Below are 18,282 nucleotides of genomic sequence, written 5' to 3' on the forward strand. Positions count from 1 at the left end.
CCTCGTCGATAGGATTCGTTATTGTTTCTCTATCAGCTTGCTATAATACGATCGAGGACAGGTCTTCGTACGACTCGTCTCTCAAAAATTACCAAGCAGTACGTGGTGTGGGTGGCTTACTATCACAACAATTACGGATTCACCGCGAGTCCTGCCTGGTGGTAGCCACCTTGGAACGTGGGCGGGAGGTCGATGCTGGCGCCTAGATCCAGCAGCATCTGCTCCAGTCGAGACACGATCACATCGAAGGAAGGTCGGTCGGCCGCGTCGGATTTCCAGCATTCGGTGATGAGATTGATGTACTCGCTGTCCATGCCCTCGGGAATTGGAGGCCGGATGCCGGCGTTGATTGTCTTGTTATAGAACTTGATGGGGGCCATCCCGATGAACGGGTTCTGGAGACCACCAGCGACCATTTCCCACATCACAATGGCAAAACTACGCACGAACAGTTAGATAGAGAGGTTGGTATGAGAAAAGGAGTAGGAAGACATACCTCCAGTTGTCGGCCTTGAATGTGTAGCCCAAGTCTTCATCCAACAGAACTTCAGGAGCAACCCTGCACAAGGCAATACAGATGAGAAGAGAATGCTACACAGCACTAAAAATCGATCTTTCACTTGCCATCCTGTTGTACCGCATTGCGTAAAGGCAGTGTCGGTATCGAGCACCTTGCTGATACCGAAATCGGCCACCTTGACTCGCCAGTCATCGTCCACCAAGAAATTGTGAGACTGCACAAGGAATAAATGTGTCAGCCCTTCGTACTGCATTGATAAATACAAAAACAAATGTACCTTGATATCGCGATGAATAATACGCTTGGAGTGGAGGTATTGGATGCCTCGTGCTGCATCAAGCATCATTCGTACTTTGAACTATACGAGCAGGAGACACGAGTTAGGTTATGCATGAGGCATATACATAGCACAAAAAACTCGTACCTTCCAGGGAATCGTCTCGAAGTTGTTGCTGTGGATCACCTCGAATAAACTGGAGAGAAAAAAATGTTAATTTTAAACAGACGCAGTAAATAAAACTTCGCCAACGCACCTTTTGCGAGAGCAATACTCGGTAAGAATCATCAACTTCGGATCCGTGCATGCTCCGATAAATAACACAATGTTGGGGTGCTTCAGTTTCCTGAGTAACGCCACTTCTTGTCTGTAATCACCGAGGATCTTGTCGGTCAATCGTGCATAGCGGAACGACTTTACAGCCACCTCAGCCGCGCTGTTACGGTTCATCCAGAGTCCACGGAACACAGTAGCTGCCTTTCCACAACCCAGTTCGTTCTCCTTGCCACTAAGGATGTGAATGCTCTCATACGGAATCTCCAGGTACTGGTTCTGCGACTCCAGAACGCGCGCGTGCTCCTGCAATGCCGAGACGTCTTCCTTTGCTAGCTCTTCTGAAATTGAACCCGTCAACGAGACAGCCGAGTCCGCCCGATGGATAACCTTGTGCTGACTTGTAGGGGACGGAGAATCTGTTTGCTTCTTTTCTCGGGTTACAGCTTCTTCAACCACGCCAGCGAGACGCGGGATAGGTTTCAGGTCTTCATTGGCCTTCCGTCGAATTAAATAGTGCGTCATAGACAGTATCTTCCTCAGCTCTGCTTCTCGAGCTTCCACGCCTCGCTGCACTTCATGTCGTCGTTCGGCCGAGAGACTTACTGCTGCTGCACCAGAGTTGATCTACAATGGCGACATGAAACAGGATACTTAAGTACATGCGCACACAAGTGTACCCCGCAATAGAGCCGCACCTGCTCAAACAGCTTCGCGAGTACGGAATTCTCGCCATTGTCCTTGTCATCAACGTGGATTTTGTCACCATGAGCGAGGCCTATGTCCTTTCGGATGCCTGCATTTTCGTCCTCCAGCATTAATGCCGTCGACAGTTGAGAGTCTTCGCAAGCGCAGCATTAACGTCAAAATTTACATAGCAGCGCGAGATAATAATACTAACACGAACCTTTTGCAAGATCGTCCGTTTGTCGAATCCATACAATGCGTTGACGATCTTTGGGAATTCCAATGTTCGAAGCGATCTCCTGTCGAAGCACGCCGACTGTGGCATCAAATGGGACTTCCAAACATACCGGCGCTTGAGTATCACCTGAAGCTTGAACGCAGACCTACAACAGTGAAGCAGTTTAGGTATAGCAACATCAAGATGGAAATAGGTGGTCGAAACACGTACAACTCGGAGCAGCATACAGTCATTGTCCACTGCCCGTCTGATACGCTCGCGAATCGCTTCTTCCGATATCTCCGACTGAGTGCTGGCAAAAAAGTGGACCTGCAAGCATAGCAGATTGTGAGGTTCTTTATTGCCTGCTTCCTGATAAAAAAATAAAACGGCCAGTAAGCGTACGTGATGCGGGAACACACGGTAGATTTCGCTGCCGTGAACATGTGCAGTCACAGCACGCTGAAGCTTGGAGCTTGACGCAAACGAATCTCGGCGCTGAGGCGATCGCTCTCCATTCGAGCTTGGCCCAAACCATAATTCAACTTCATCGTCGGACGTCCCTCCTCCACTGTAGCTCCTTTCCACACCTTGCCATGTGACCAGGACATATTTCGACACAATACGCTCAGTTCCACGATGCAGTGGGACATCCACTCGCAAGTAAATGTACATCGTGCTTCCTTCCTCCAGAACGGACGTAATACCGCCAATTCCTTTTAAAGCATACAGTCCAGTCTGGCCCCCAATAAAACTAAACGTCAGATGCGTCCCTTTCCTCATTAACGTTTAATGCAAACCGACGTACCATGCCCTTCTCCACAACAATCATCCTCCGGGTCGAACTCTCAATGTCCGAGTTATCATAACCACATACCGCCCAGTTGAACGGAGACGTATCCGATCGAATATCCAGTACTGTTGCCGTCAACTCGGGCGTGAACTCAATATCGGTCGTAACAAACCGCCGAGAAGAGCTCCGTGGCCGCCGCCGCGGGGTCTGTAGAAACACCGATCCATCCCTGCAAAACAATAGCAAAATTCAGACTAAAGCCTGTACTCACGCTTGCATTGCTGACGAGATACGTACATGAGTTCCTCTGGGTTGTGTAGCGTCACATGCGCAACAGCACCCATGTGTTTCTGCAGTCAATAAAAATCAGCTCAATCTCCATTTCCACGCAGCAATTTGTCCAATTGCACACTCACCCTAATGACTTGATTAAACTCTGCATATTTGGTTCGTAGGTAGATCGGGAGGTTGCGTCCTTTCCAGCAGAACGACAACACGTTGGTCGGTGCCGCATTCTCGTCATAACAGTCGATGCTCGTGAGTCCGTAGCACAGAGCGTTGGGCGAGAAAAGCTCGGATGGCCACTTGGACTGATCCGAGATACTGCCATCTCCAGACGCAAGCACTTTGAGTGTATTTCTCATCTCCCGCTGGTCCTGTATTGGCTCACATGAGATGTAGCACGCCAAGTGAAGCCAAAGACAAAGAAGGCGTACCGCAAAGGAGAAAATGACCCATGTGGGCGAGTTTTTGGTCTTGATGTCGTGCAACACGCTGTCCACCTGGCTGAAGCGAAGATCTTGCGCCTTGACGGTGCGCACGAACGTGTGCGGCACCTCCATGCCGTTGCGCTTGGAATGGGCGAAGCACAAAATCCTGGCGCTGGTGTGTGCGGGCTGCGGCCGCCGTCAATTCCTTCCTTTTTCCTTAATAAGAGTCTCCCTACTTCGAGGACCCAGTCGCTTCGGTTGTTTTAGCTTACGAGATCTGTCACAGCGGTTGGTAACACACACGTAAGTCTCTCGCCAAGGCCACTCATCCCCTCAAACACAGCTAACCTAGTGCGCTGATTGTCTCGCTGAGCTTAGGGGAGAAAGCGTCGGCGGCATGCGCTGCCTGACCTGCCTTCCTGCCGTGCGAGACTCGAGGTGTCTGCTGCCTGAGTTCCGCACTCACTGTACTGGCGTCGGGGTACTGCGAAAAACAACCACGCAGATCGTAGAGTCGCCTCGGTTAAAATAATTGAGCGATGGTTGGCTGATATTTAAAGGATCCGACCGGTGATTGGACAATATATAGATTCAACGATTTTCTTTGAGCTATGGCAACGAAACTTACAGTTTCCTGTTGCGCGAATCTCGTGCAGGCGTCATTGATGCAGCTACAATGCCAAGCCTGGTCACCACGATGAGAATACTGACAGGTACAATTTCAGGGAAGAACGAGACTGATATTTCAAGTAGTAGAGTGTCAAAGACGTTGTAGCTGCGAAAGTCACTCACGGGTCCCACAACAACAGCAGGTTCAACGTGACTGGACTTGTGCTGGACTGCTGCGTGCCGCAAAATAAATTCTTATTGCTTCTGAACGGTGGATCCATCAGTGTTGCATCAGCACCGCCATTAGACGTAAGTCGCTAGGAGGTAGAGCGTCATGCTAGGACTCGAGAAGAAGAAAAGGTTGTAAGTTAATTGGGTAGGTCACACACGTGTTGAATTGGTTGCTCTGCAACATAAACCCGAAATTTGCAGCTTAAGTGTAGTAGAGTTCTAAGCCCATGCCATCGTGAATTTCGTAGTCCTCGAGCGTAATGTGGTCCTTGTAGATGGTGTACCACTTCTGGATACGGATCTTCTCAGGTCTTGTGCCCACCTGCGCTGCCACGAGCTTCTTAAGGTCCCCCACTGTGTCGTCCTCGTTGCACTTGACACGGATTTTCTTTCCTAAGCGGTCGTTCAGGATCACCTCGATCATGGTCACAGCCTGCTTCGTCTCTTCCAGCGAATAACAAAAAATGTAAGCTATACAGAATCAGAAAATATCAGAAACGCTCAGGTGTTATCAGATTTAAACATGGAGGAGCAGATTTATCGCTTCTTGCTCGACGATGTCGCTCTGGACGTGTGTTTCGAGGTGCGCTATCCTGCAGATTAAAAGCTACGCTGTAGCTTCTCACGCTTAGGCATTCTCTGCCGCTGCTGCTTCAGATGCACCGCCAGATCTCGGTGGATGGAGTGAGCCTTGAGGAGCTCTACGACGTGGAACCCATTGAATGCACAGTTGACACACCTGTTGTGGAGCAGGACAGCGTCTTTGTGAGCTGCCTGTATTGCAAGCGACAAGTATGTACATGTAGCTGTCCTCTCGTAAGTGTCGATGTATTTAATATCATCAACTGTGGCATTTACAGGTGCATGCGTCCAGATACACGAACCACTTGGAAAAGTGCATGACCGGCTCGCGACGCATGGTGACGCCCAAGCAGCGGCAAGATGCAGCACGAGAGACAGAACGCACGCAGCTACAAATTCTGAGCAAACCTCAACTCTACGGTGCCGGTGCATCGTAGGTTAAATCGATTGAAAAATAGCAGATAAGTAGTTAACCCACAAGCACCTTTTGTCGTGATTCAGTCAGAAATCTGGCAAATCACTATCATCAAACTCAAAGTCGGACACTTCGCTGTGTCTTGGAGACTCCGTGTCATCCCGTTTTTCCTGCTCTACCTGCTCTACGTCTGCAGTTTCGTCGTGCCACGTATCATCACTGGTATTCTCTTGTTCTTCAGTAGGACCCTCTTCATAAACCTGCTCGTCGTACACTTGGTCATCGGCTGCGAGTTCTTTATCATACTGTCCCTCTTCATAGTGTTGAGCTGCTTCAGTAGCCTCCTCGTAATGCTGATCATTCTCACCGGTTTGGAGATCCGCTCCTTCGTAATACTGGTCCCCTGCCACACCTTCGTCGTATCCCTGACCTTCAGTGGCGTACTCCTGAGCTTCTGTTGCCTCCTCTTCGTAGTAGTGGCCGTCCGTCGCGCCTTTGCCATAGGCTTCATCTTCAGCAGTGGTTTGTCCGTACTCATGGGCTTCTGTAGCTCCCTCTTCGTACCCATACCCTTGCTCTTGCTGCTCTACCTCCCCGCCAGTTTCGTCTTCAGCACTGAACGGTTCGTCGACTTCGTACGGCCACCCCTCCGGCGGAGTCCACGAGCTTTCTCCAGTGTTGTGGTTAAACCAGAAGTAATGGTTAGAAATGGGATCGAAGCCTTTTTCCCAGTCGCCAAACAATTCAGCCTCTTCGTCGTCCGCGTCGACTCCATCTCCGATCTCGAGCTGACCTTCTGCTGCTTCAGTCTCCTCAATCGCTACTTCACCTTCACCCGTATAACTGACGTTTTCATCGATCTGGCCGACGTTTTCCGCGGCATCTCCACTCTCGTAGGTTGCCTCAGTCCTAAAGGTTACTTCATCGTTAACTTCCTGGGCGGATTTAGTTCCCTCTTCAAAAGTTGATTCGTTGACCTCAGTGTTAGACCAATCGTAGCCTTGGTCTGCCCCAGCTTGTTCTTCAAAAGCTACGTCGTCAGCTTCGTCTCCTGAAACAGCATTAATTTCTTGCTCAAATGAATCTGCCTCTGTAGTGTCAGTGCTGACTTTCGTCGACGTGGCAAGACAGCCAAAGTCCTCGTTTTGAGTTGTTGATGAGTCGATTGGTTCTTCAACTTGAGCTGGTACATCAGTAGCTTCGTCTTCTGCATGATCAAACGTGGTGTAATCATATCTTTCATCCTCATACGATTCTACCGATGCAATCGCTGCATCAAGTTCATCACTTGCGCTAGCTGCTGAATTATCGACGATGTTAGAGTGTTCGTTATCTTCGGTAGAGTTGACCTCCCATGGCGTTTTTTTGGTGTTGTGATTGCTATCGATTTCGTTCATCTGAATATCCATCGTGATATCTGTTGTAGTGGTAAGATGCACAGGATCTGAATCAAAGGTATGGTTCCTAATTTCCAAATCGTCCCTAGAGCAGTCGTGTGATAGGGAAACTGGTTCGTTCGCTCCCACATCATCGGCCGTATCTTCACCAAAAACGAAATCCGTTGACTCCAAGAAATCCAAGTCAGTATCTCCAGCTGCGAAATCAAGAGTCTGGTCATCACTAGGCTTTGCTTCGGACATCGGGATTGTATCGAAAACCTGATCCTCCTTCGGTACTGCCTCGGCGACATGTCTGTTGTCTTCATCATGGGATAATGACACCATATCCCCAAAGAGTCTAGAGGTGACACTAGGACCAGATATTGGCTCGGGATGGTTCGGCTTTTCGTCGTTATCATCGCTTAGTGCTTCTAGAGGCAACTCGTTCTCGTGCTCAACCGATGATTCCTCCTTTTCAGCTTCAATTGCCTCACTTGGATCAAGAGCACCTTCTTGGGATTTAAATATTGCAGCGATAATTCCACGCAGTTCATTAGAGCGGAGACACCGACAGTAGGCTCGAATTACGCCGGAGCCCGGAGCATGCATTTCTAGTTTCTCCAAAAGCTGACGCATGCACTTTTTCACGACGCCTAACTTGGTAAACCATTCAATACATTGAGCTGCAAGTTCAGTATCCGCGTGGCCTTGAGCTTTTTTGTACAATTCGTGACTCTCACTTGCATTGAGAATGTCCAATGCGTCAAGACTAGCGCGATATTCTGCCAATTTATGTCGATCCCCCTGCTCCTTTTCACTGATAGCGAGCAAAACGTTAAGAGCAGTAAGCGCAGTTGAAAACTCCTCTTCGGCATGACTCAGAAAGTCCGAGACGGCGAGGTCGTGCAAGAAACCAGCTTCCTTTGCTTCGGTTGGTTTTGGTGAGCTAGGTTGTTGACACGGTCCAACAGGATAAGGATCGATGCGGAACGTAAGAGCTTTTGGTGAGTGAGGGGTATCCGCTGGGTCGATACGGAACACCAGTGCATTTTTCATTGGAGAAGGTTGGGGACTGGAGGGTCGAGACGTAATCTCATAGTGTTCTTCTGCTTCCGTTGCTTCCTCGACAATAGTCATCGCTGACTCCATACTCACTCGTTTGCGGCTCTCTGCTTTTGCTAGTATTGATCGTGATCTAGCACTCAGACCTACTGTTGCAGTGGGTCGTCGTTGGGTCATATCTTGTGCAAGTTGCAATCGCTCTCCGACTGTCATTGCTGCGTGGAAATCAACTCGAGATTTTCTTTGCTGCTCCTGGTGCATCAAGGTTTTATCAACTGGAGCATACTTGGGTGCACTGAGTTCACTAGCTCGACGTTGCTGTTCTCTCACAACGCTGGGGTCAGCCGGAGCTGGCTTTTTCTTTTTCTTCCTTACAGGGGGTTGCTGGGATGGACCAAAGCTGAATACAGACGTCTTAACCTTTGGAGGTGAAGGCATAGCCTTCCCTCGTGATCGAAACCCTGGTGCTCGACTTCTGAGCTCATCTTTGTGCCGTTGTTGCTCTCGAGTTAGTGGTTTATTAGGTCGACCCTCTCCATCTTCATCCCTCGCATCCCACTCATCGTCATAATGACTGTGGTATGCACTGTGGCTTTGAGCGTCTTGTATAATGTGAAGCGTGTCACACGCAGTTGAGACCCACAACGTCTTGTAGTCCGGAAGTAGATCGTTTTCGAATATTCCTTTACCGGTATTGGTATCACTGCTCACTTTCTTGGTGTGGGCCAACGGGATTGAACCCAGTAATTGAAGAGCAGGTACAAGATTCCGAACATGAACAATATTCTTTCGCTTTTGACGTTCGTCCGTGTCGACAACAGAGTTACCGTCTAGATTCAAGTGAGTCAGCTTGTTGTTGAGCGATAATATCCGAAGAGCGTGGACGGTAGCAATTCCATTGTGAGCTAACTCCAGTATCTCCAACTGTGTAAGATGTTCAATGTTCTTCACGATTCGAATGCAGTTGTGATTCAGACCAAGAGCCCGGAGTTGAAATGTCTTGGTGAGTCCGGAAATGATTTTCAGCTGGTTTTCTGCCAGATTCAGCACTTCCAGTCGTGGAAAGGCACTTAATCCGTCGTCTGGTAGTTTGCCCAGTTTGTTTCGTGACAAATCGAGTACCGTCACGAATGAAAAGCGACACTAACAACCGAACAGAATGAGATCTTAGTAAGTGATGTCGTGGTTACAATCCTCTGGAAGCTTACCTTATTAAATAATGCAAGATCTGAAAGACCATTGTCGGGGAGAAGCAGAGCCAACAAGTTTCTGAATGGGAGATCGACTGGGAAATCCTTCACAGTTAGGCCGCTTCTGAATTCCGAATGAATGAGTTTCACCACTGAGCGCTCTTTACCGTCCTTTGTTACGTCAAATATCGTAGAATCAATACGTTTTTCGACTTGATCGTCGTCTTCAGGTTCATCAAGAGGACCATTGGTGTTGCTGTTAAACGTTGCAGTTCGGGTCCCATCTTCCATTCCTTCAAATACCAGCGACGTCAAATCTAACCGCGGTGTTGATACCACACTTTCTGGAACAGAACGCTTCTCATCATGCCCACTGGTGGAATACTCAGCACCTTTCGTTGACGTTTCTCTCGCAGTATCAAAGCTGTCTTCACGACGAGATAGACCGGATACACTGTTGTTGTCATTGGTGCTTCCAGCTATGAAGGTCGCCTTTAACGGGTTGTGACTAGTGACCGAACGCACATCGTCATCAAAGTTGCCACTGTTTGGTACATCCGATGCTTCTAGAGCACCACGAACGCCACCATTACTAGCAGCTTCGTCATCCTTTCCTGAAAAGCGTTCGCTTCGCCAGCGTGATGAGTCCACGTTTGTTGGTGACGAATTATTCGTAGCTACATGAGCCTTGCGTTCTGTCAAAGAGTGATCCTCCGAAATACGTTGCGATATAGATCCACCAAGTGTTGGGGATACGAAACTCATACTGTCACTGAAATCGGACTCGTGGGGCGAGGAGGGTGCAGGGATACCGGAGCTGGGTCCTGTTAGCGACGGGTTTCGTAGCCCTTCGTCGCCAATAGCTGATCGTGGGCTGGGCTTGGTGAGGTTGCGGTGTCCACCGTCACCAAAGCTTGATCGAGCAGAACGTGGGCTGGGACCCGTGTTATGCTGTAGCACAGAGGACAGCGGGAGCATAGGTACTTGCGGGGAGTTCGTGGAATGGGCCGGTTGATCCGATGGTAACGCTGCATTCTTCGATTCTGATACCTTCGGCGCCACTTGTTGAGTAACTACCGGGATACTGGTTACTGGAGTTGGTGGTGGCTTGGTCTCGAGAGACGAGACAGGAGCTGCTTGGGATGGAGGTGACGATAAGGGAGACGCGTCCGAATAATTGCCGCGTTGAACAGACGGACCAACGCTTCTTTCACTCGAGGATTTAACACTGGATCGACTCACGCGAGCTTTAGACGAAGAAGAATCAGGAGACTCTGGAGTCGTAGATACCATTGTCGAAGCCATCCGAGGAGCCCCTAAAACGGCGTGACGTTCTTGAACTAATGACTCCCACGGCGGACATGCGGAATGTCTAGACGGTGATACTGCGCACTTGGCTAGAAGAACACTTTCCAGATTGACAACGCTTTGTGCGTTGTCTGTAGAGAGAGTGTGTTGTTGCATAAAAGCTCGGATTTCCTTCTTCGTCGGCGTGGATGCAGTAAGAAGTTTAAGTACACCTTTGAACTCTTCCTCATCAATTCTACCGTCGTTATTGCGGTCGATTTGATTGAGAGCTGCACGGATTTCCAGTCGTTTATCTTCCCGACGCAGAACATCCACGTATTGCGAGAATTCTTGGACAACAGAGGCCGATACCTCATTGCCTTTCAGATTTACATTCGTCACGTACCGTGTGTACTCAGGCATAGGCGGATAAAGTGGTTGCTTCGATCGAGAGTCGATTGTTAGTGAAGTTTTCGCAGCGACAATTTGCATCCGAAGAACTTCCAGTAGAGCTTTAGCACCCTGCTCATTCATAAGAAAATACGAGGTTAAGTCACAGAATGCGTTATTGGCCGAACGAGGCAAGAGTCTTTCGGAAAGCGTACGTCATCAGTAATTCGGTTGTCTCTCAAATCGAGCACCGAAATGATTGGCATCTCTACTAGCGCTTCCGCCAACGCAATTATCTGTGGATCCGTGATATCTTCAAGTCTAAATTCGACGGTGTGAAGCTCTTTCTGGCCGGCGATGGCTTTGTAAATGCTCTGTTAGAAGCAAGGTATTAGATTGGCTGTGAGCGCTTACTTCTAATAATTCAAAATTCACCTTTTCAAAGCATGGGGGCGCTCCAACTTGTCTGAGCTCAGCATATTTGGCGTATGTATCTCGAAATCTAAAGAATTTAATATTTTAGCGTGGGTCAGAACTTGGTGATAACCTGGTAAAGTGGGCGTACTTCTTAACATCCTGAAGCGACGGGGGCCGCAGATCTTGGCTCTTCTTGCGCTTATGAAAAAACCCGCCAAGCATGGGAAGCGTTGATGTTCAACACGAAAACTGGAAGACCTCTTGTTGAAGAGAACACCGACATTGAAGAATAGTTTCGAAACGACCAGTGCCAGGAATGGACGGCGTTATTTCGCTACTATTATATCCCTATTTTTTATCAGGCGTGACGAAGATATTGTCTGTCCAACAACAAAGGGTCTTTAATGGAAGGCAAGGTGAAATCATCCGTGAACAAGAGAGAGGAACCTCGCGAAGAACGCCTGACCTTGTTTACAAATACCGAAGAAGAGAAGGAAACAACGCTTCACCTCAAACCCACGTACGTAGAATTCAGCTCTGCGTGCTAGAAGATAACACTAAACTTCTTGCGGCTCTCAGCTATGCGTTGGGACTTCGCTCATGTGGTCGCACAGTCGTCGATTTTGCTGGCGACTGCACGGTTATTTATCCTGTGGCCCACCATTTGGTCATGTACAACCTCGAAACTCGAGCTATGGATTTCTTTCATCATATTCACCATGTCAAGTGCATTCAGAGCTTCCAGGTTTCGCCCAATCGTGAGCTCTTGGCTGTAGCAGAAGTACTTCAACAGGGTATCGGGCACGTCGGAGCACTTGGAGCTGCCGCCGCGATGCCGCTTACAACCTCACCTTTAAAAGGGTCAAATGTGGCACTGCAAAGCCTACTACGAGATCAAGAAGCTCATGCTCTTGCAATCTACAAACTCGGTACGAAGACCCGAGTGAGAAATATACCTTTACCAGCCAACTCGAGCGTAGTATCATGCAGCTTTTCGACTGATAACAAGTTTCTCGCGGTTCTTGAGGATGCTCCGACACATTCTGTAACATACTGGAAGGTGAGCAATTGCAAGCTTTTGGCCTCGGGCAAATGTCCAAGTCGTGGCTCGCGAATCCACATCAGTCCTACCAACGCCAATTTCATCTCAGTTTCGGGGCCTGCTACACTCAAGTATTGGGTTTGGACCAACAACGACTTCAAGATCTCGAATTTCCTACCACAACTTAAGGATCAAGAACATTTCGTCGACCACACCTGGTTGAAAGAGCACATGGTCGCTCTCTCCGAGCGTGATCTCCTGCTTTGCTTCCGTATCGCGCTCGACGGGTGCAACGCTGATCTCGTTCATTCTTTTCGGTGTCATCAGCCATCTCACGTACGCATGGAGTGCGTCACCGCTCATGGGAAGGGATTTGTTCTTGGTGGCTCGGCCGGTTTCTTCAGCATCTTTGAAGCATCGGTACGTTGTGCTTGATCATGTAAACTGTCAACGGCAATGCTAAGCTCCACTGGCTACGATACAGGACGATCCGAAAGACCCTTTTCCATTTGTGCGCTCCGTATCGGTCGGTGACATTGCGTTTGATTGCATCGCTGTCTCACCAAACTCGGAAACAATCGTAGCCTGCTCAAAAAGTCGAGAATTAGTCACCTTTTCTATGAGCGCGATTGATACCGGACAGGAAGACAAGATTGAGTTCCGAGAGCTGATTCGTCATGTGCGTTTAGATATTTTTTCTTCTTTGGTGAACATGTTCTTACCCATTTTTCGTTCTTAGAGTCATCAAATTGGTCCTGTATTACAAGTAGATGTAAGTGTGCAGAGGCCAATTGTTGTGACTTGCGGTACCGACAAGACCGTGCGAGTGTGGAATTTCGAGTTGAATCACTATGAACTGCTAAGTCAGTGTCCCGAAGAACCCACCACGGTTGCAGTGCATCCGTCTGGATTCCAGCTCGTTGTAGCCTTCAAGGAGCGAGTTCGTGTATATCAACTCTTACAAGAGAGTTTGCGGCAAGTTAAAGAGCTCGCTACCAAGGCTTGTCGCTTTGTTCGATACGCACACGGTGGCCATTTGTTTGCTTGTGCCTCTGGTCTTACAGTCAAAACCTTCCGTACGTACACGTTCGAGGCCGTCCATACATTCTCCGGCCATATTGGCGCTGTACGATGCTTGAGCTGGAGTCGTGACGATGTCTATCTCTTCTCGGCAGCGCATGATGGATCAATATACCGTTGGGATATCAGCACAGGATTGCGAAGTGAAGAAATGCAGCACGTGGTAAAACACTGTCAATATGCAGCATTTGTCGTGGACCGAAATGATCCCAGCGTTGTGGTGGCATCTGGAAGCGATGGCAAGATCCGTGAGATCACTGGGGGTGAAGAGACAAAGAGCTATGATCTTCCTGCGGGTACTGTAATCACCTCCATGGCTTTGATGAAGGATTGCAGGCGTCTATTCGTCGGTACCAAAGCAGGGAGCATACTAACCTACCCGTGGCCACTACGCAACAAGGGTGTTGCTGAATATTTCGCACACGCGGAAGGGATATTACACTTGCGCGTGACAGAAGACAACGAGCAGCTAATTACATGTGCGGAGGATGGCAGTGTTGGCATCTTTAAGATACTAAACGGTGGACTACAACATCAAGAAAAGGACGATTCGTGTGGAACGCGAACATCTCGCACGGGTGTATCGACTGCTAGACCCGTGTCATCATCAGCTTCAGCAGAGCGTAGGAAAGCAGGGGAAACCTACACCGACGCCGTACTGGTAGCGCGTGATGACCTAGAGGAACGACGTGCTGAGGTGTTGGAATGGCGACTACTACATGACCAAGTGAAAGCGGACGTCGAGTTTGCACTGCATCGGAAAGAAAACGAGTGGATCAATCGCCTGCACGTGCTGAAGGAAGAGTCCGAGCATCTTGTTGTCCAGGAACGCGTGCGTTATGAAGAATTAGAAGCGCGTCATCAACTGGCGACAAGGAAACACACAGAAGAGTTAACGCAGCTTGAAGCACATCACGTCAAGATGACCCAAGAGCTGGAAAACCAGTACGAACGGAAGCTCGCACAAGAGATGGCTCGGTACGACGCTCTGTCGGAGACCTTAGAGCAGACACGACAACGATGCGAAGCGCTGATGGAGGCTCAAGATAGTCAAAATCGCGGTACGTTGCATGCAGAGCGGAAGGCAGCCTACACACGCTCCAAGGAGCAGAACGAGATCATCAAACGCTTACATGAAGATCTCAAATACAATCACGTCAAGTTTGAAGAAGTCTTGCACCAAGAGGAGACGGATTACGAGTACGAGATGCAGAAGATGCGAGCTGAGTTTACTACCCAGCTGGAAAACGAACGTCAGAACACCGCAGTGAAGCAGGGACAAGTGAGTGCGGCGAATACGAGGCTCGAGTCGCTCAGAAGGAAGATGCAGGAGCTGGAGGCGGCGTCGCATGCTCGTGATGTGCTTTTGTCGACAGAGCGAGCAAAACTGGCACGACTTGAGGCGACATTGGCAAACTATGAACGGCATTTTGAAGTATGTCGAGGCTCGAGTCATGAAAAGGAAAAAACAATCACCGGGTTGAAGTCGGACAACCGCGTCCTCGAGAACTTCCGCTCAGTGCTTTCTCATCGTATCGACGGGCTTGAAACCGAGCAAGTACCGATGCATGAGCACTTGCACGCTTTGGAATCAAAGATCAGTGAGATGCAAGCGGAACTTGCTGACGAATACCTAGCCAAGGCAGAGGCGCAACAGGAAACGGAGACTAAAGACGCTAAAATTCGAACCTTGTTGCACGAGGTCAAAACGCTGCGTCAAAACTCGTTGAAGAAGGAGTATTCCGTTGGTGAAATGACTCGTGAGTTCACGCGTCTCACTCAGCTCACCAACTACAAAGACTTGGAGAGTGCTGTGAAAGACGCCTACAAAGTGTACGTCATGGGAGAAACTTTGCATAAGAAACCTCCTCGAGCAATATTCTCTACTACCAGTACTGCGGCAAGTACCGCCCTGCCATTTTCTCCTGGTGGTGGTGGGTTTTATTCACCAGCAAAAACGACCACAACGTTCAACACTAAAGCGTCCCATGTGCAGTCGAAGCAACTGCAATCGTCTACTGCTACCCCTGCCAATGTGATGGCGTCCGTTGTATCCGATGAAGCGCTAGGATACGACTGCAAACAGTCGGTGGACGAGTCGGTCAAGCAAATGGAGTTTATGAGTAAAACTATCCAAACTCTGCGGACAGCACTGGATCATGCGAAGACGCAGACCGACCGCGTCCGACGCGACTCTGTCGCTGAAGGTAGCATGCTTATTGAGGAATGCAACAGCTTGCGGAAAGAGAACAAACAATTGCAAGTCCTGATTCGTGATCTGAAACGCGCTCTGTTCATCACAAACAGGAAGTCCAACAACTTTGATGGCGAGCGAATGTCCGGATCGCTCAGTCTTTCGAGCCCGCAATTGCGTCCTGCTTCACCGTCACAAACGCCTCACCTCGATCTGGCGCTTGATGTCACTGCAGGGAGTGGACTTATGAGTCTAGCGCCCTTGCCCACAGGACTGACAACTACGCCGTCTAAGCAGCAGAGACGACAACGAACACCTAGCAGCAGCCCATCTCCAAGTCCCAACAACTTGACGCAGCTCCCGTTTGGGCGCGTAGAGCGGGGTCGTCATAGTGTAGCTCGTGCCGACGAACTCGCCTCTGTGGTGGAGAAGCAGAAGCGCGACATCCAGCGGTTGCAAACGCAAGTTCAGTTGCTACTGTCAGGGGCAGCAGATGCACCCCTGGTCCACCATTACAAAGGAACAGCTCGGGTGATTCCATTGTCGCCTTCTCCGTCCTCACAGACGCTGACCCCACTGGATTCGTCAAAAGGAGCCATGGTAGTCTCCCGTATTGGGTCATTGCGACCGTTGACGCCCGCTCAGGTGCCCGTACCATTGCAATCATCGTTCCTGCTCGCCCCACCAGAGTTTCATACCAGCGCACCGATGAAACCCACTGAGGTGGGGCAGAACCAGCAAGAAACCCACGGGATTTGAGGCCCGCAGCACAACGGTATCTTTACCTCGGTAAGAATGAGAAGATGTGGGTTTTCGGTGATCGACGATCCCCACACAGTTTTGACAAAACGAATCAACCAAACGAAACTGTCGCTTAAAAAATACCAATAAGCTCGCAACATCAGTTAGCAACTCTCTGATGTCTCGACAGTCCACATAGTGTTTCGCGAAACGGACAATGTTTGCGGCTAGCTCCTTTGAAGTTTCATGTTGCATCATTATTAATAATAGTACATGTATGACAGCACAGAAAATAGAAGCACACATTTCTGGGGATACTACATAATTCAGTAACAACTGTTGTTATTGTTGTAAGCGCCTAGGTTAGGTTACCCAGCTAAATTAGTTGGGCCGACTCAAGAGTAAACACATTTCGTTTTTTTGCTTTGTTTAATTCTGATTATCAGCTCTGATAATCAGAATCTGATTACTCTACAATGTTCAGAATCGTCGATTGTCAGGGACTTTGGCCAATTCTATCGTTTCAAGCCCTCCCGTTCTACCATTTCTGGCGTCGGTGATGACATTTTGAGCGAATAAATGGCCCCGGCGCGTGCGTCATTCGCTCTATCAGTGTGTCACTCAGATTATGATCCATTCGAGGGATTAGCTCAAGCCACTAACGCTTATATTAGCTGCGTCTGCTCTACGCTGCTGTTACTACCTTTAGAAACACACCATTTTAGTGCTGGATGTAGGCTTGGCGAAGTGAGAGGGTGTTCATTGTCGGCTGTGACTTTCCTGGCAACTATTGCTGTGAATTTGCCTCAAGGTAAACCGTTACGGGTCACTTTTGCATCTTACCCGGCAGGGTAGTCGGTTTTGACTTGAGAAATGTAAGCGGCCAAAAAGTATGTATGGTTTTTGCAAATCGCTCTCAATCGGGACTACGTAATCCTCAGCGGTTAGACACTTTTCCTCACACCGGAAGGCTAGCATTCGCAAAACTACCCAACGCTGAGCACCCGAGGAAGCATTAACGGCACCGCCTCAAAATAACATTTTGCGGCAGCACGCGTAGTCCCGACCAAAATACTCCCTTCATCTCACCCGCGGCGTGCATTGCAGTTTGGCAACACCCCGCAACTCCAGCCCAAAAACGAAAAAGCCGCCTGTTGCATTGATCAACAGCAGCAACAGAAGCAAGTCCGTCAGTCAGCAACCCAGCCCGAGAAAGTCCGCACAAAACGCTAGACCATCACTCGGAACTCAGCTTCTGATACTTCCAGACGACTGTAGCCAGCTCGGCTTCAGCTTCATTTTCATCCGCTGCCTCAGCGAGAAAGGACACACTCTCGAATTCGACGTCAACTAGCCATGGATCTCGCCATCCGTGTGAATGTACGCTACGCAGCCCCGGCCAATTCCCAGATCAAGGATGCGCTGTTACTGTTTAAGAGTGCGCGCTGGGTGCACTCCATTATTCGCTACATCATTCCACAGCTTAACGGTGTGTCACCTGCCGCCATGCATCTCATGGAGACGCTCAAAAGCAACCCGGCCGACGCGCGACAGCAACAAGATGGAGAGCGTGCGGTCTGTGTCGTCTGTATGGAGGCACTCACATCACCCTGCGCCGAGCTACCCACGTGCCGCCACCAGTTCCACGAGCGCTGCATTGAACCCTGGCTCAAGATGCACAGCACCTGCCCCACATGCCGTCACCAGCTACCTACCGACGCGTACACTAGCTACAGCGTCTACGCCATCAACACCACCATCGTCCTACAACAGTCCCAGTCCAGTATGCCCGCAGCCGAACTGTTGGAACTGTCGGCCAGCAACCAGGTCATCCGAGCCATCGTGAACGCGCGGGTGAGACGCAACGCAGCTTCAACGTCAGCAACTGGATTGGCCATGCGCGGATCTCTATCAAGTGAAATACCGATATTCCAGACTCAGCCGCCCGTCATGAACGCAAGTGTGCTGCAACGCGGCTCCGGTCTGTCTGCAGCATTACCCCCCTGCATTTCTGAACCCGTAGTACCCGTCATGCACCGCAACGCATCCCGTCGTCGTTTCCGCGAACAAGAAACCATCCGAGCGATCGACAAGCGGCGACGTCTGAGTGATTCTGCAGAGGAACAGGATATCTCGACCTCGTGAACCGCCGGCTTTAAAGTCCACGTTTTGCCACAATAAGATAG

At 49.5% G+C, this 18,282-nt stretch overlaps 5 protein-coding genes across 5 annotated transcripts; 3 read left to right on the forward strand and 2 right to left on the reverse strand.

The window, feature by feature from the left end:
• Positions 1-131: 131 nt before the first annotated feature.
• On the reverse strand, positions 132-3,609 carry PITG_05653 (protein kinase, putative; the record flags this gene model as incomplete). The annotated part of the gene is made up of 14 exons (XM_002999227.1): positions 132-438; positions 497-545; positions 638-734; positions 798-878; positions 945-993; positions 1,054-1,697; positions 1,769-1,911; positions 1,978-2,140; positions 2,206-2,304; positions 2,380-2,712; positions 2,783-2,996; positions 3,065-3,117; positions 3,184-3,423; positions 3,484-3,609. 14 exons carry the CDS (start codon positions 3,607-3,609, stop codon positions 132-134), a joined length of 2,598 nt encoding a protein of 865 aa, XP_002999273.1.
• Positions 3,610-4,840: 1,231 nt separating this feature from the next.
• Positions 4,841-5,463, forward strand: PITG_05654 (uncharacterized protein; the record flags this gene model as incomplete). Its single annotated transcript, XM_002999228.1, has 3 exons — positions 4,841-4,900; positions 4,975-5,109; positions 5,178-5,463. The coding sequence occupies 3 exons, from the start codon at positions 4,841-4,843 to the stop codon at positions 5,334-5,336; spliced, it is 354 nt and encodes a 117-aa protein (XP_002999274.1).
• PITG_05655 (uncharacterized protein) lies at positions 5,401-11,261 on the reverse strand (the record flags this gene model as incomplete). Its single annotated transcript, XM_002999229.1, has 11 exons — positions 5,401-5,463; positions 5,725-6,174; positions 6,235-6,491; positions 6,603-6,731; positions 7,203-8,898; positions 8,964-9,169; positions 9,401-9,793; positions 9,848-10,754; positions 10,838-10,996; positions 11,058-11,124; positions 11,188-11,261. 11 exons carry the CDS (start codon positions 11,259-11,261, stop codon positions 5,401-5,403), a joined length of 4,401 nt encoding a protein of 1,466 aa, XP_002999275.1.
• Positions 11,262-11,443: 182 nt separating this feature from the next.
• Positions 11,444-16,254, forward strand: PITG_05656 (WD domain-containing protein, putative; the record flags this gene model as incomplete). The annotated part of the gene is made up of 4 exons (XM_002999230.1): positions 11,444-11,559; positions 11,619-12,501; positions 12,566-12,760; positions 12,821-16,254. 4 exons carry the CDS (start codon positions 11,444-11,446, stop codon positions 16,112-16,114), a joined length of 4,488 nt encoding a protein of 1,495 aa, XP_002999276.1.
• A 1,198-nt stretch (positions 16,255-17,452) lies between these two features.
• PITG_05657 (uncharacterized protein) lies at positions 17,453-18,241 on the forward strand (the record flags this gene model as incomplete). The annotated part of the gene is made up of 1 exon (XM_002999231.1): positions 17,453-18,241. The coding sequence occupies one exon, from the start codon at positions 17,453-17,455 to the stop codon at positions 18,239-18,241; it is 789 nt and encodes a 262-aa protein (XP_002999277.1).
• Between the last annotated feature and the right edge of the window lie 41 nt (positions 18,242-18,282).

The sequence above is a fragment of the Phytophthora infestans genome, genomic scaffold (assembly GCF_000142945.1).
Source record: "Phytophthora infestans T30-4 supercont1.7 genomic scaffold, whole genome shotgun sequence".
Classification (NCBI taxonomy): Eukaryota; Oomycota; class Peronosporomycetes; order Peronosporales; family Peronosporaceae; genus Phytophthora; species Phytophthora infestans.